This window comes from Danio rerio, chromosome 19 (genome assembly GCF_052040795.2).
Source record: "Danio rerio strain M-AB ecotype USA chromosome 19, GRCz13ab, whole genome shotgun sequence".
Taxonomy (NCBI): domain Eukaryota; kingdom Metazoa; phylum Chordata; class Actinopteri; order Cypriniformes; family Danionidae; genus Danio; species Danio rerio.
This window is the reverse complement of record NC_141039.2, coordinates 33,019,606-33,036,353: the sequence shown is the minus strand read 5'-3', so window position 1 is coordinate 33,036,353 and position 16,748 is coordinate 33,019,606. Positions and strand designations below refer to the sequence as shown.

At 36.3% G+C, this 16,748-nt stretch overlaps 1 protein-coding gene across 2 annotated transcripts; it reads right to left on the bottom strand.

Annotated features, from left to right (window-relative positions):
• Positions 1-348: 348 nt before the first annotated feature.
• On the bottom strand, positions 349-16,539 carry mfsd2ab (MFSD2 lysolipid transporter A, lysophospholipid b). Of its 2 annotated transcripts, none has more exons than NM_001003570.3 (14): positions 16,244-16,539; positions 13,383-13,508; positions 11,581-11,705; positions 7,851-7,974; positions 7,686-7,764; positions 7,430-7,599; positions 7,252-7,342; positions 5,947-6,065; positions 5,683-5,766; positions 4,529-4,612; positions 4,303-4,415; positions 4,076-4,219; positions 3,527-3,703; positions 349-1,997 (listed from the first exon to the last, which is right to left on the bottom strand). In NM_001003570.3, the coding sequence occupies exons 1-14, from the start codon at positions 16,325-16,327 to the stop codon at positions 1,946-1,948; spliced, it is 1,572 nt and encodes a 523-aa protein (NP_001003570.1). In that variant the 5' UTR covers positions 16,328-16,539; the 3' UTR covers positions 349-1,945. The 2 variants fall into 2 exon arrangements, 1 of the variants encoding a protein (NP_001003570.1); XR_015515864.1 differs by having other exon boundaries at positions 351-1,997; positions 4,529-4,656; positions 5,663-5,766; positions 16,244-16,482.
• Between the last annotated feature and the right edge of the window lie 209 nt (positions 16,540-16,748).

Sequence of the window (16,748 nt, the reverse complement as noted above, 5' to 3'; positions counted from 1 at the left end):
ATTAATCATTACCGCAGTAATAAATAATACAAGTTTATCTGTCTAGAATTAGATAGATAGATAGATAGATAGATAGATAGATAGATAGATAGATAGATAGATAGATAGATAGATAGATAGATAGATAGATAGATAGATAGATAGAAAATAGAGATAGATAGATAGATAGATAGATAGATAGATAGATAGATAGATAGATAGATAGATAGATACAGACAGATAGACAGTAAATAGATAGACAGATAGATAGATAGATAGATAGATAGATAGATAGAAAACTAATTTATTCATGTTATTTCTTAAGCGTTTTGAAATTGTATAGGTGGAAAATTAGAAAAGACACAATGATCTTTTAATATCAATTACCATTTATTAACGACTATTTCCATTGTTTCTTTTAAATAACTACACACACACACGCACACACACATTTAGGATTCCATCCAAAATATATATATATATATATATAAAATCTATGTACAAACATCAGCACATTTATTATTTACAATAACTGTATTTTTGATATCAGAATGCGGAAATCTTGACAGATAACCACAAACTGGGGTTAATGAGAGCAATCGAAATGTCACAGTTACTGCATCAATACAAAACTGACATGTTAGAAAACAGTATTAATCAGAAACATGCAAAAAAACTGCACTGATGCGAGTTCAATGTGCATCAAATGTACATATGTATAACATACAACACTCGTATATACACAAATGTTATTTACAAATAATTCCATTTTCCCCCAAAAGATAGAAAATGAAAACAGGTTTATGTACATATTTCACAGCACGTACACATTTGTAGGGAACACTTGGCATTCAGATCTTTGACACTTAGTTACAGGCTGAGAACCAACATTAATACTATACAATAATAAAAGCACTAGACTAGACGGTGAATCAAAACGATCAGACCAGAAATCAAATACATTTAACACCTAAACAAACAGTAGTGTCACCTGTAAACACACTGGTTGGCTGTTCCATAGGAATTAATGGCATAATAGATATAATTCAGCAGTGACAGCTCTACCCTAATTGCCCTTATTTTATGTGACAGGCCCTTAAACAAGATAAATTAAGGAAGATGAGAGAAAAAGACAATCAAATCAACATATGATTTAAAAGAAAAGTAATAAATACTTAAATAATCTTCACCTCTCACCAGAAGGAATAATCATACATTTCTAGCCCACACATTCTGATGGCGTTCATCTAATTTAAAGCCTCAGCAGTACTTTAGTGGATATTGATCGATCTAATTGGAAGGTGTTGAGGGATCAAATTTGTACACTTTTCCCTCAGCACATCCCTCTGTACGCCCCACGAAGATGAAAAGGAAAGTAATACAAGAAGAAAAAGGTGGTAACTTTGTGTGCAATACTACAGTTTGATGTAATCAAACCCCACTTGGTGTCATGGTTTCAAGTATGCTCATTTAGTTAGAAGCACAAAAGCATTTATAAATATTAAATTACATACAAACATTGTAGTGTACAGTTCACAGATATTCCTTCCAAAATGCACTTTTCAAATCAGATTGAAAAGCATTTTTGGTTTTAGCACCTAAAAACCTTTGTAAATGTTTCAAGTCTCATCTAAAAGGTAGATATGTCCCACCTCGTCATTTTCTTAGTGCAGTATATAGATGTGTGCTTTTCAAAAGCTGGCTTTTTTTGTTTTTAACCAGTAAGCAGGACAAATCCTGGCAACACGTACAAGCCGACTCCATAATAGTTCTTGCAACTGAAAATGGCAAGGCACATTGAGCTTGAGCTGGCACAGGCTATGTTTCCAGTTGATCCATATTTGTGATGATGCTGGAAGATTTCAGCCACAAGGCATGGTTGGTTCAGAGTATTCGCTCTGGTTTGTTCCAGCTCTGTTGGTCCAACTCAAATGGCACAATGTCCCGTCCAGGGTTTTTGGTGGTATTAAACCACATTGAGCTCAGTGGAGTCCGTTTCTGAATCCATCTCGTTTTCTCTGTAAAAGAGCCACACAGGTCAGAGTTAGGCAAAATTAAAGAATCACAGCCCCCCCAAAAAACAAGAATGCTACTAATCAGATTTAAACGTTTGAATTTACAGTTTTGAGAATGTTGAGCAGGCTCAAGTTAAGCAAGACATGTGACTGGAAGAATGGAAGCCCGACATATACTTTGTTTTACAGTAAAAGCTAGTATACAGTTGAACACAGTGTAGCACTGTTACTTGACATGCACATTACAAACATTCCTCTTCATCTAAAAGGAAATGAGCATGCACAGAGAATGACTTTGCAGTGCTTTATTCGAAACATGCAAATATCTTTTAGTTCTCTCAATCTCACACTCATCAAAAAGTATGGCCATTATTTTTGTTGTTACAAAGCAAAATCCTCTGAGTAAAATGTACTCAGTTCAGAGAGTATTTGGTCCCTCTTTAAATAAAGACAAACGGGTTGAGAATAAGTCGCTGTTTGTGGAGTTGCTTATTGATCGAGTAGATCCTCTGCTGAGATTTTGAGAGATTTAATGCATTAAATTTCAGCTGATTTCTTTTAAGGCTGTGACTGAAATTAGTTGTAGGTTTAGGTTTCTTTTCTGTATTTCTGCATATTAACAGCAGGCGTTCACCATCAGTGCTCAATCAACACCTAATTAATCCTTTCATTAATTTGAGTAACTCAATTTAGAGAAGGATCAAATACTATCTAAATTGAGTAAATTTTACTCAGAGGATTTTGCCTCGTACCAGTTGTTCATTATTGTATTAGAACTACTGTATAAAATTAATATGACATTTGCACTCATGCTCTTTCAAAACAAAACTGAGTTTTTGGCCTGTGTGGCATAACAGATCTTTTTCACATTTCCGTGTTTCTCAGCAGTGGAATTCATGTCATAGTTGGATTTACATAGAGAAATGAATGTGAAAGTACCATAAATACATGTTTCACATTCCAATCTGATCAAATAACTAAAATGAAAATGAGAAATCCAGAACTTTTAGAAAAAAAAATAAATTGTGTGAGACTGATGACGGCAGCCAGAGGAGAGAAAACATGTAAAATTTACTGTCTTGCCCATAGATGCTGCATTACAAACACCTCACATAAGCTGTAATTTGTTTTCTTTTGTAATTTGATGCAAGGATGATATAATACAACGTATAGCTTTATAAATGTACATACATTCTTTTTTTATCTAAACATGAAAAACTTTTGAGGATTTAAGATGCTGATGAGCATTAAATAAGTCTTGTGAAAAGGGTCCACTGAATTATACAATTCAAATAGGGGACAAAAACTAATAATGGGCATTTTTGCTTTAATATCTTGAATTGTAGGAACATAAATATATTAGTGAATCATTGTCCTGCATCACGTTTATGAATAATCAATCATTTCAAATGTAAGATGGTGGGTCTGCATGTTAGGTTTTCCATGAATAATTCAATTAGAGTGTTAAACTAACATCCTTGATAAAAAGTGAAGTACAATTTGGGCTTCAGACAGTAAGTAGGTGCATTTACCTTTGTTCATTAAGCAGTTTGCGGTTGCCTTGTCGCTTTTCCTCATTGATGGGATAAGAGATGAATATTAGCAGTCCGATAATGATCAAGACTATGGGAGCAGCAGACACCAGGATTTTCAAGGTTAACTTGACTTCACCGGGTTGCGTGCAACCTCTCGTCACATAGCCAGCGAAACTGTTTCAAAGAGCAAGAAATAAAAAGATTAGCACGTTAAATCCAGCCTCGTGACTGATCAATGAATCTCACATGAAACACTGTCCTGCATGGTCACGGTCTACAAACTCAAAAGACCCATGAGAGAAGTGTTAATCGCATTATATCTGCAGGTCAGGAGGCCAGACTGATTCTCATACAGTAGAACACAAATCCAGGCTTATTGGATCATGCAGACTATAATCCAACGTTAAAAGACCTCATTGACTCGTGAATTAAAGTATATAATTTTACAATACAATATGCGAGAATGGGGATAAATATTTAGAATTGTTCTTCTCAAACAAAACAAGTTGGCCAGTGCCACCCTTATAGTTAGTAGTGTAAACTTACTCAAGACTAAGAGTCGAGACCCCCAAAGAAACTCCAGATGCAAACTTGGTGAAGAACACATAGAAGGAGTAGAAGATGGCTTCATGGCCTTGAGATTCAGGATTTTGGACTTTAAAATCATCTACAACGTCGGGAAGCATGGACCTGAGGACATAGGAAGACACACATGAATACAAGTGCATCAATTTCGAAGGCGCACATTTTCTTTGTTGTTGCTGGATATTTACCATGGCAAGAGGAAAGCTGCTGCTACACTCACTCCAGCAGCAAACGACGCAATGTAAGTCACAGCAAGACTGCTTGGCACCAAGACTACGGAGATCAGGAAAGGCACCACAGACTGCAAAGAGACCATAAAACATCAGTAACTGGAATCATAAACAGGATTTAGATGACAAACGCTGATGGTCAGTTTAACTGAACGTTTAAAAGTGTGCCACTGCCAATACTTACTGTAGTCCCAATATACACTGCGGTTTTCTTGCCAAATTTCGTGAGGAACCATTGCCAAAATGGGATAGCAAGTGTGGCGGAGAGCTAAAATAGAGGAAATTAAAATAGAAGCGGCTCAATGAGAAATTCTGTAAGAGTGTGAAGGACAAAAAGGGACATTTTCTCTGAAAGTTTTATTCAGGTTGACACAATAACATTTAAAGAGATAGTTCACCTAAAAATGACCTACTTGAGCTTCTTTCTTCTGTTAAACACAAAAGATGACATTTTGAAGAATGCTGGAAACCGATAGGTATATTTTTCCCCAAGTATGAAGGTCAGTGTATGAATAGAGAGGAGTATAAGTATCCTCTTTTGTGTTCAACAGAAAAAGGAAACTCAAAGGTTTGAAACCACATCATAATGGTGGGTAAATTTTCATTTTGGGGTGAACTATACCTTTACCCTGGAAAATGATAATCACTTTGAAATTAAAGTATTTGACAAAAAACTACAAGCACAACATTACATAGGTCAAATTATCTGAAAGAAAATCAGAATCATAATAAATACTTTTTTCAAATAACATTAATGCAAAATTCTCAAACATTTTAATTGTATTTATATGTGCCATTTTTGAGAATCAAAGCCATGACCTCAATCTAAATACATGCTCTGTTTTTTGTACTGTTCTATCTTTCCAGATTTAGGATAGATAAGGCATGCAAGCGATTCACTGACAAAGATTTGATTTCAAAATCAGTATCTCTGTATAAGCGCAGACTGCCAACAAGAATGCCAACACACCTTCCTGACAACAATATGAGAATGTTGGCTTGGTGTCATATTTTCAATGTCTAAAAACATTCTATTCATTACATCTCCCTCAGGATTACTGTAGTCAGAAAGAAAAAAAAAACTCTACAGTAATGTTGTATTACATGACAACAATAATCCTCTTTATGAACATGAATTCCATATCGAATGTGGGTTTAAACACACAGAACAAGGACAAAAGAACATGAACTTGTTCATCTTGTTTTTTGAACAACTTTTGCTCTCCCTCAAACAATAATCTAGTTGACAGTACTCTGTATATTGTTAACCTTTCTACACTGAAGCATTCAATAATAGTCTTTTAGCATTAAAAAGCACAATCAAAATGCTTTACTCACCATAATGACAAGCAAGACATTTTGGAAGTCATTTCTGAAGCCAAGGTTGTAGATGCAGAACAAAGCAAAGTTTCCTTCCAGAAGCTGCAAGAAATGTGCATAGACATAAGCAACAAAGTAAGGAAAATTTTGGAAAAGCTAACAAATAAAGTATTGGCCATAGTGCTGTCAACAGTCCTGCTAATCCATGGTGGTTGCAGTTTAAACAGTCTAACAGCTGGTTGTGACCACAGTTCAACCTAAATTATTTGCACGAGGACTTACCATAAAGGCCAGAGAGGTGAAGAGGAAGCCCATGACCAGCTTGGCATAAGGACCGTGACCCATTACCATGCAAATACCCTGGAAAAATGACATGGGCTCAGTCCTCACCCTGCATGTGTCTGTGAAAAAGAAGAGAAAGTCAAGATGAGATGGAAATATGGCACTAGATCAAACAAATGGCAATCAAAATTGCTACAACAAATGCAATGAGTACTTTGGCAAACAATAGGCTTGTTGGTTATTCCCGTCAATTTTTAGGTGTTAACCTACTGAAAACGAAAGGGAACTTGTGCACACTGATCGTCAAAACAACTTGCAGAGTTGCATTACATGAAAACCACACACACACAAAAAAGTTGTTTAATTGCTTGTTCTATTTTATTTCTACGCCTTTGGCATTATAAATCCACAAATGTGGCATGATAAGAAGTCAAGACTGTGCTTGCCTTTCACCACTGCATTCCCACAATATAGACATGCTTGCTTCAGCTGAATTGGCCCAAAATAAAGTTTACGCCAATAATGACCTTCTTTTACCATAAGCTCCATTTAGACAGCTCTCTCTGTACTGTGAAAGCTAATAACCCTGCTAAGCTTCTTCCCTGGCATTTCCCTGGGACCACCTGAGCTCTGTTGAAGGGCCAACTACTGATTCAAAGTAACCCGAGCAGTGTGGAAAAGCCCAGAACACATCTGCAAGAGCCCCATGAGACTGATAAGCAGTGTTACACATTCACCACCAAAACGGCACAGTTGGTTGGGGCAAACTGAAGGAACCACTTCCCTTTTTTTTTTTTAACAGAACAATAGAAATTTTACAGCCATAAGCAACATTACGCTACTTACTAGTCAGGTTTGAGATAGAGTTATGATGAGGACTGCTGTTTAGACATTTAAATTGACCAAATATGTTCAGCGCAGGATGAGTTGTCAATTTTTTGGCCACTTTGTGTAAATTTTACATAAAAAAAAAAAAGTTTAATCTGGTTATCTTTTAGCCATAAGACATTATTGATGTGGACTAAACGCTTGATCTAAACTAGCATTTCAAAAGTTTAGGTTAATACTTCTATTCATCATGGAAATTGATGGAAGACATTTAGAATTGTAAAAAAAAATTCCATTTCAATTATATCCTTAAATGGTATCCATAAAAAATATTTGGGCACCAAATCACTTTTTTATAAATATTTCTGAATGTTGAAGAATTACTGTATTTATCGAGAAAAAAAAAAGTTAAATATTAAAAAGTCATCCTTCAAAAGCAGAGAAAAACGTAGTCTTTGTAATAGTATCAGCACTTACCCTTTTGTTCTTTCACACCAAGGAACAGGACCACAGCACAGACAACATAGATGGCGCAGATGACACCAGATGCGATCATGTAAGCATTTCTCTGTGGAACCCATAAGATACAAACCATTTAATAAAAATTACAAAAACAAACATTAATTTTAACAGCCTGTCTTTAAAAAAGCCTTACCAGGTCTTGCAGTGAAACATGAGGGTCAGTGATGTTGACGTCAGGAGCCACCTCCAAACCCGTGGAGTTCAGGTCAATCTCAGTGCTGATACAGGGAGCATTGGCCATTCCCACAATCTGACCCTGAATAGCAGTGCCTATGAGTGTGCCCAAAACCTCAACAGTCATTCCTGTGGTAAGAGATAAAAGGTTAGCCATGCAAACACAACTAGCGGTCACAGAGAACACAACTAGCTGTAGATGCTTTAAAACTCACGGTAAGCTGTAGCCGAATCCCTTTCTTTCTGTTCAGTGCTGATGAACATGGTGAGAGCAGAGTATGGCACGTGGAAGCACTGTTTTTTAAGAAACAGAAAGGTTAGGAAATGTTCTCAAAGCCAAATAAGAAACAACTTATAATGTCATAAATAAGATTACTCACTGTCTGTAATGTTTGGAAGCAGCAGTAGAAGATTAGATACCAGACAACTTTCCCTTGGTCAACAGAGGGCACGTACCAGATGAGGAAATAGCAAAGTACAGCAAATGGAGTAGACAAAACAATCCTGCATAAAGTAAAAGAGATGGCATTAGTGGAATGGTATAAACGATAATCATGATGATTAGCATGTTTGGGAAACAGATAACATACATAGTTGAGGTGTGCTAAGTGAAGTTTTACAGCACATCATGTGCCAGGCATGTCATATCCTTTCCCTTTTTTATTATAAAAGCCAAGACGTCATCATAAGTTTCCCAACAAATTGAGTCACAAGCAAATTGACTGGATCACTTCCTGTCTTTGTTCATAAACCTGCACGACTCCTAGGTGGCTAATGCGGACGCTGAAGTGGAAATACAGCATGTGCTCTTATCTGTCATGTCTGTACAAGGAAATCTGATTTCAGTCAGACTTTATGTCACGAAACTGAATGGCATTTGTTTTCCTGGTAAAGTGACTTTCCACCTGAGCAGTAAACCCTAGCTTTATTGATTTTATGGAGAAAGGAGCCTCACTTGGCAGTTAGTTGTAGAGTAGATCTTCACAGAATCAGAGTTCACAGTAAGTCCCCTGATTGACTCAGAATATCAATGTTTGTATTCACTTTTTTCAGCCTTACACCCCTCTCCACCCCCTTGCTGTTTATTTATCAAACATTTTGGCTAATTCCATGATGCTTTCAGCTACCAATAGGACCGCAGTACTCAAAAGTGTAGCATTGCCCATCTTAAGACATTTTCAAGATTTTTTTTTTACCTAAAATAAGTTTAAGTTCCACATGGACTTTCAAATTTAAAAACTCTAGAATATTTAATTCACTTAAAGAATGACATCAGAATGACACATCACAAATATTTCAAGCTCTATAAAAAGAAAAATGATCCATTATAATTGCAGCATTGTCTAAAAATGCAAAATATAATCCATTAAGATAATCAAGGAGCACTACATTTCTTACTGCATTTATTTATTTTTTGTTAAAAATAGCTAATAACAATATAGATGTTCAATTACAACATTCACAGGCAGAATTTGCCAATATTGTGTAATACTGAAATAATAACTATGGATAGTACATGTTTCTTTATATTAGTTAACCAATGTAAGTAATATACTTTGACTTTTAATATATCAACACTACAATTAACATAATAAAAAGTGCATGTTTACAACAAGCTTAGATTAAATAAAGGACTTTGCCTGCACTAAACAAATATCAGTGTAAACGAGCCTAACAGGTAAAGGAAGGACCGAGTTTGTTGGAGCGAAGGTTATTCAAGTGCATCTGAAACCACCAACAGAGACATCCTGATAAAACTAAAAATGACAAAAATCTAAATCTTTGTCATCAGTAATGACCAACAACCCATATTTTAGTTTATTTTGTAAGAACATGATGACTATACAATATATTTAAAAATCAATTAAATATATATGTCTATCCATGCCTCAATGTAGGACTGCATTTGGTCGATAGAGGGTTATTTGATCTATCTATTATCAATGTGCTATTTATTAACAATTTGTTATCAGTTTGCATTAAACATGTCATTGTAAAGGCTTGACTGAACACATGTTTTAGTGCACATTTAGCAAAAAGGGGCTACTATTTAGGAGCTATTTAGAAATAGCAAATAAATCTCACTCTACTCGCAAGACCCAGCTATTTGAACTAAAATAACCCCACCGCTCAGTGTGCCGCCATTAGACTTGAGGCTTTGCTTAGTCTGCCTTCCCCTCATTCTGATTGGACAACAGAGATGGTGTGTTGTGGGTTGGACCACTCATGCTGCAACGAATTTGCATATTTCTCTCAACCCCCATAGCATGTGGCACAAAAAAGGAATGTCTTCCTTCTGAGCGCTCAATGCAGGACAAATGCCATGTTATGCATGCCATTGCTAAACTACAGATAACTCAATCTACACTTCACAAGCTGCTTTAAGACAGAAAATATTCCACTGATTAAGGCAGATCAGAGATGATCTTGGCTTCTCAATCTTAACATCTGTAGAAAATCATTTGCGGTTTATGAGGAAATAGTGTTCAAATATTGACTTTTATAGTAAAGGAGTATGCAATTTCACTACTGATAAACCTTTGTAATGAATTGCCCTACAGGACTGATCATAACATGACTATTAATAATATGCGTGATCAAGTACAGAGAAAATTCAATTATACAGGCTTGTGGTCTATGATTCTCTAAGGGGATACGCAAGGGAGAGAAAAAAAAATCCCTTTAATTCTCACATGTTCTGACAACTACACCAACAACAACCCCATGTGACATCCCAGAACAAACCTGGCGTTCACTAGGGATCTTCTAATGGATCCCGCCCAAGAGAATACAATCTTCTTGCTCAGATTCAATGTCATTGAATTGAGCTTAATAGGGCATAACTTTCTCACCAGCCTTCTACCAGATTCCTTTACATGCACCCTGTCCAGTTAGAAAGGAGTCACACATTTCCCTCAACCCACCCCCAGTTCCCAGCACTTCCTCTGACTGGTTTTCCACTTATTCATACAAATGAGGGACCTCCTACTTCTGAGGACTCAAGAAAGCATGGTCGCCAAAACACTCTTCAAATGCAAAAATCATATGACCTATGAAACTAAAGTAAACCTGCTTTTTCAGAGCTTTATATTGGTTATTTGCTTCATTTGTCAGTACAAATTGTTTTCCCTCCAGTATAAGCTTAACAAAGCTTCTACCAACCCTGGTCATTATATAGACAACCACAGGCATCACTGTCATTATAGAGAATGCGTGAGTAAGCAAATGGTTAAGGGTCAAAAGTTTTTTTCCTCATATTTGTGTTCCTCCAGTCAAATGGCATTTGAGGACTTCAAAAAAAGTTGATTGGCAACTTCAGGTAGATTAATATTAGCTAAATTTAGACTAATATTTTTGCTAGAAGTGACATTAAACTTCTACCTTCTACCTTAATATATGCCATTGAAACTAGAGATGATTTTGAAGTTGTAGATACAAAGTAGAGTAGGTTTCACAGGTTTCTGCTTCAAAAATGTCATGTTTAGTTCGATGCGTTGCTTACCAATTGTTTGTATTATCACTTTCAGAAGCAAATTAAGTGAAATGCTTTAAATTCTAAATAATTATTTATCATAAGTACAACAACATATTATCAAAACTAGAGAAGCCATTCAACAGACCAAATTATTCGCAAATGTTTCTTGTTGTCAGGACACTGATAGTCACTGGTTTATTCATGCGTGTGATGTAGAATCAAATCAGATTGGCTGACTGAAAATGCAAATTGCCCAAAGGCAGTGCTTCTGTAGTGTATCCACAGTCTCTCGACCCCCCATGTGTCCCCTCACTTAGAAACATCACCAGACATACTTGGCTCTCCCACTTAAAGTCTACACCTCCTGACATTTCACAACGATGGAGAAATAGGTCAGAAGACAAAGCAAGTGACGGACCAGAGAGATTCATTTGGGATGTATTTTAAATTTGACAAAAGAGGTCGTTTAAGGGTAGAATTGTGAAACAGCAATTTTCCTAAGAGGGCAAAGCTGTTACTACAGGCAACATGCCCCTTAAACGAGACAATTCAGAGTCTTTTTCAATGAGTCTGTAAGAAATGGCTCTGAACATCAAGGCCTGGACAACAAAGCATTGGAGAATTTAAGGACATACCAAGGCATCATTCGTCCAAATCTTGTCCATGGAGTCCGACTGACAAGAAATCCCACTGTAGGGTCTGTGACGGCATCCCATGCTCGACCCACAAACAAGATGATGGAGGCATAGAATGGGTCCAACTATCGAGAAAAGAGCAACAACATTAGAGATCACTGGGTGAGATTTTTCAAAAGCTTATTTGGCATTAGAATGGACTGATGTCAAACAAATGACAAATTAATAAATATATATATATATATATATATATATATATTATTTTTTTTACTTTATTAAAAGGGGAAAAACTAGAACTATTACCATACATGGTTGGGAGGAAATCAATCCATTTTGGTCATAAAAAAAAAGATGCACACCACTTCATATCAGGTAAAGATATGACTTCCCACAATAAACCTATGCATTTACAGCAGCCTAAAGGGCTAGGCAGCATGTAAACTACAACAAAGTTTTACACAGGGCTCATGGTGCCCAGTGACCTTGAAACGCACGAGATCATAAGTCACATGACAAGCAAATGGAGTTACTCCTTTGAAACGGCTTTACTTGCAGTACATGACAATTATAAAGTTGCTGGAGGAAATGTTGCACAGACCAAGTGGTTCATGCTGACATTGTGCATTGTAGGAATAACTGTTAATTATGGGATTAAACACATTAGCAGAATACACACTGGGAACCTGTCTTCTGTAGTCAGTGGTTACATGATAAACACTGAAGGCTATTAAAACAATCCTATTCAGACTCTTTAATCTGGCCAATAAGCCTGCCAAGACTACAGTAGCCACAAAAGTTAATGGCACCAAAGACCTTTGCAAAAACGATTCATTTTCCAGTACAATTCCCCCTTTGTGACTGTACTTGTGGTCTCAGACTATGCGAGCAGGGGGTGTAAAGAAACCCACTGCCCCCTGAGGATCGCAATCATATTCTACATTCTACAAGTCAACTTGATCTTCAGTTACGAGGCACTTTCCATGAATTCAACGTACGAGAAAGGGCCTGGCGTTTACATTTTTTTTTTTTTTTAAAGGGGTTTGGCAAGACAGGTCAAGTTCAAAAAATGTTGATCTTCAACCTACATATTTTGTTTCTGCCTTATTATTACTGCTTGACAAATGCAAACACACTCATGAGAAAATACAATGACATCAACACCACTTAGACACCTGGTATTAAGATGTGTCTTCAGCAATCTAATCACACACTGCATTCAAGTGTAAATAGGGTCTGAATGTTTTGAAAACACATTTGATCGGATTGCTTTCATAATGTAAATAACTGTGGTTATTCAAATGCATGCAACCACACAAAAAAAAACACCTCTTTTATTCAATTGGTCAATGAAAATGCATAAGGTGTAAACCCTACACAAGATGCATTTTACAGCAATCTGATTCCCAATGGAGACACATTGCTGTTTACACCTAGAGTTTTCAATCAATCTCTTTTTTTTCACTTTTGACTACTTTCCAGATCTCCTAGAGGGGAGAGTCTATGGGTGGGTTTATGTTTGGGCGTTTGGTGATATTGTGATCTAATATTGAAGAATGAGCATGCTCTGGCAATTTATTTAAACTCAAAAGAAGATAACAGAAAACATTATGAACAGAAGCAGGTTTTGTTTCTGCTGTGTTAGCTACAAAACTATACAGAACTATGTGGGCTTGCTGACAAAAATGCATTGTAATGCCATGTTAGACAGAAGTTTTTAAAAGTATTAGCTTTTTTTAAACGCACACAAAAAACATCAGTCAGAAAAAATAAATAAATAAATAAAATCAAAGAGCTCTACTCACCAAAGCAACGTCCAGCAAGTAGATCTGAAGGAAGAAGCCAATTGCACATCCTGTTATCTGATATGGTGCTCCTCCAATGGCATAACACAACTTGCTGCACACCGACAACCGGCTCTTTGTTTCATGCTATTTATAAAAAGAAGAAATAAGAAATCACTATAAAAAACATTCACAATATAGCATGGATGCTCGATTCAATAAGGTCAAAGTAGTTGCTCATGTCTGGGCCCACACGGAATCTTTTTGTGCAGAAATCTGCAGATTTCCACATATATTTAGCCCATCATTGAGTCTATGTATTTACTTGTGTAAACGTGGGTAAATTGATATTAATACAGTATTTAAATAAATTTCAGTAATATTATTGACTGATATGAAAATGTTTGTTTGATTTATTTAGAATACAGTTTGTAAAGTAATACTATGTCTATTAGTAGATATGTTATATGAGGGACTGGATTTGAATTGTAAACATTAAAGAAAAAGTTAAAAAGGTATTATTTGATTTCATATATTACATTTTTAGTTATGATACTTTTAAAATAATTACGCATAAATCCGTAGATTTATTTTACAAAATTTGCACAAAATGTCTGCAGATTCTGTCTGGCCCTACTCATGTCTCAGCACGGATCTAAACTAACCTAATTGTGGTGTAAATAGGCACACTTTGTCCAGACATACTGTAATTTGGCTTAAATTGTTGAATTGCTAGGGTTTCAAGCATCTGTTTCAATTATGCTAATACTACGCATTTCTGCTTGACTTGCCATTTGATTCTAATCCAAACGTAGCCTCATTCGGCATTCAAACATGTAGATTCTTATATTTGGGTCAACATATGAGCCCTTGAGCAGACAAATTCAACTGAACACAATCATACGAGAAAGCATTCTCTGATTAACATCACCACATCAACTCATGGAAGATCAGCAAAAATTTAAGCTCGTCATGGGGGTTGAACAAGAGCCCACTCCCTTTCTCATTTATCAAGTCAAGTGTGGGTGTGATTTTCAATCAGTTCGGTGACTCCAAATACATCAGTCAGTAACAGCTGAGTGTCAGTCACATGTACAAAAATAAATCATTAAAGCTGCAATGTTCATACTATAAGTCACAGGCTTTGCTCTTTTTTTGCACACTGTTCCCACAAAACCCCCTGCTCATGTTAAAGGACACTGAGAGGATTTTAACACTCCAAAGTCATGTAATGAAGACACTGGATTACTGTCTGGAAGGTCCAAGTGACGTGGATACAGTGTGACAGAGCTATAATGGTGGACAAGGGGAACAGTTCATTGCCAAAGACTCAGGGTGTTAATAGAGCACTTGTTGGTGGTATATTGAGTCAGTGGGGCTTTTGTTAATTCAGGACTGCATGCTGTGTTTGCTTAGGATGCCAACACTTAGGGTAAATAAAGTTGCTGAGAAGGTATAGGAAAGTAAATAAACTCTAAACTGTGATATATTTAACAATTTCAATAATAACGGATTACTTAATTGCGATACTATAAGTTTGGTTTGTATGCGAGATAATCAACCGTTAAGACTCCAGTCAGGCATCATTTTAAGTTTGCGCTGTAACCATTTACACAAAATTAGGGCAGAGAGAGTTAGTTAGCAGGAAGTCTTTTGACATAGAATCTACAGTATACAACTAATTTAGCTTATCTACCAGCGATAAAAGCATATCATATTTTACAGCAATGAAATCATATCAACCTCATAAACCAAATGACTGTTTACATTTAAGGTGGTGTGGATTAATCATTCTGATGATGTGGCATCTGTGCATGTGGAGTCTAGACTTAGATCCGTCAATTTAACTATTGATTAATGCCTTGTGGCACACACCCAAATTCTAAACACATCTGGATGATGAAATGCTAGAATAATTACTATATCTACAATTTTGAGTTGATGACAGACCACTGATTGATGTGAAATCGGTGCTCTCACCACAGTATTGGTGTTGGCATGAAGCTGGGTGGAGGTGTGCAATCATTTAAATGAATTAAACTGTTTGTTTGCATGTGCTGGGGAGAGATAAAGATTTATTTTTTATTTCTTCTGCTTTAAGATCAATCCGCTAAATCATAGTCATGATTTTTATTGTATTGATAAAATTTTAAATTGACAATTGATTTTGAGCATATAGAAAGCTAATTAAATATGCAAAGTGTATATTTAATGGCTTCTAATAAAATGAACTTAGATGGGTAGAATCATTTTCTATCGAGCACAACATATTTTATGTAAAAATGGAAAAAAAAATTCACTCCATTGCATTATCCTTCTTTTATTAGGGATGTGGGCAAATGATTCTTGTTCTAATTATGCCTGAAATGATTTGGTACTGTTACACTGAATATTTTTTAGAAACTCTCTGCTGTAAATAAATAAATGATATATTTATATAAAATATAAGTAATGCGAAATAGTTTCAAGGTAAACTAATCAAGCACACTGTAAGCTAGGCTCAAATAACACGTAGGTTACATTAATAGAACAGTCAGTCAGCAGCAGCAGTGAATATAGCCAACGGCTCCCATTCAAATCCTCACACCGGTCTACTATGCAAATCAGCAATGAAACGTGACAAAACCACAAACTTTGGCGCAGTACTGAAGAAAAAGGAAGCAGATTCGCGTGTAAGCAGTCAAACGATGCTTCATAATAATACGAAGCCTGTAATTTTGGCGTCGCGAAGCGGCACAGAAGGGCGTGCGCGCCCAATTCAACCTGACATGACACTTCTGCGTTTACCGGTTACGTGGCTCTCCAACAAGAAAACCATCTGAACGATTTCACTGTGTATACAATAAATAAGTAAAAAGCGTACTATATTTTCAGCATCTTACCTTCGCCAATTTGACTTCGTCTGGGCTGGGTTTTTGTAAGAGGCTAGTATTGGTGTACTGCTCTGCTCCCTCTCCTTTTGCCATCTCGCTTTAAAATTTGAAAATCGTTTACACCTTTCCTGTGAAGCCAGTTATTAAGTGCTATCTCAAAAGTTTGAAAAATAAATCGACTCGACTAAAACATAAACTGATCCTGTTCGTGTACACCGTTGCTTTTGGAATCAACCCGTGTTTCTACTGAAGCGTGTAGCCGGGTGTAGTAGTAATTGCGAGTTTACTCCACCCCCTTGAACCATTCATTCTAATACAACAAACCCTTAAAACCCCTCCCTCTTAGCCTCGTATGATTTTTCACCCTACGAGTGACGTCATAGTCTGACGCACCGAAGGGACAACTTTTTTCTTTTAAGTGAGACAGTTGGACATATTACTATTGCATCACTCAGTTTAAGACAGATGTTCTGTACAAAATATTTGTACTCTCTCCCGACAAAAGGAACTCGTG

Bases quoted from the DNA above. Each gene is read 5' to 3' on its own strand.
- mfsd2ab (NM_001003570.3), bottom strand. From the start codon at position 16,327: ATGGCAAAAGGAGAGGGAGCAGAGCAGTACACCAATACTAGCCTCTTA. The intron at 5,767-5,946 runs GTAAGTCCTCGT...CATTTCTTGCAG, and splicing joins TCACCTCTCTGGCCTTTATG to CTTCTGGAAGGAAACTTTGC. The intron at 4,613-5,682 runs GTGAGTAAAGCA...CCTCTATTTTAG, and splicing joins ATGTCTTGCTTGTCATTATG to CTCTCCGCCACACTTGCTAT.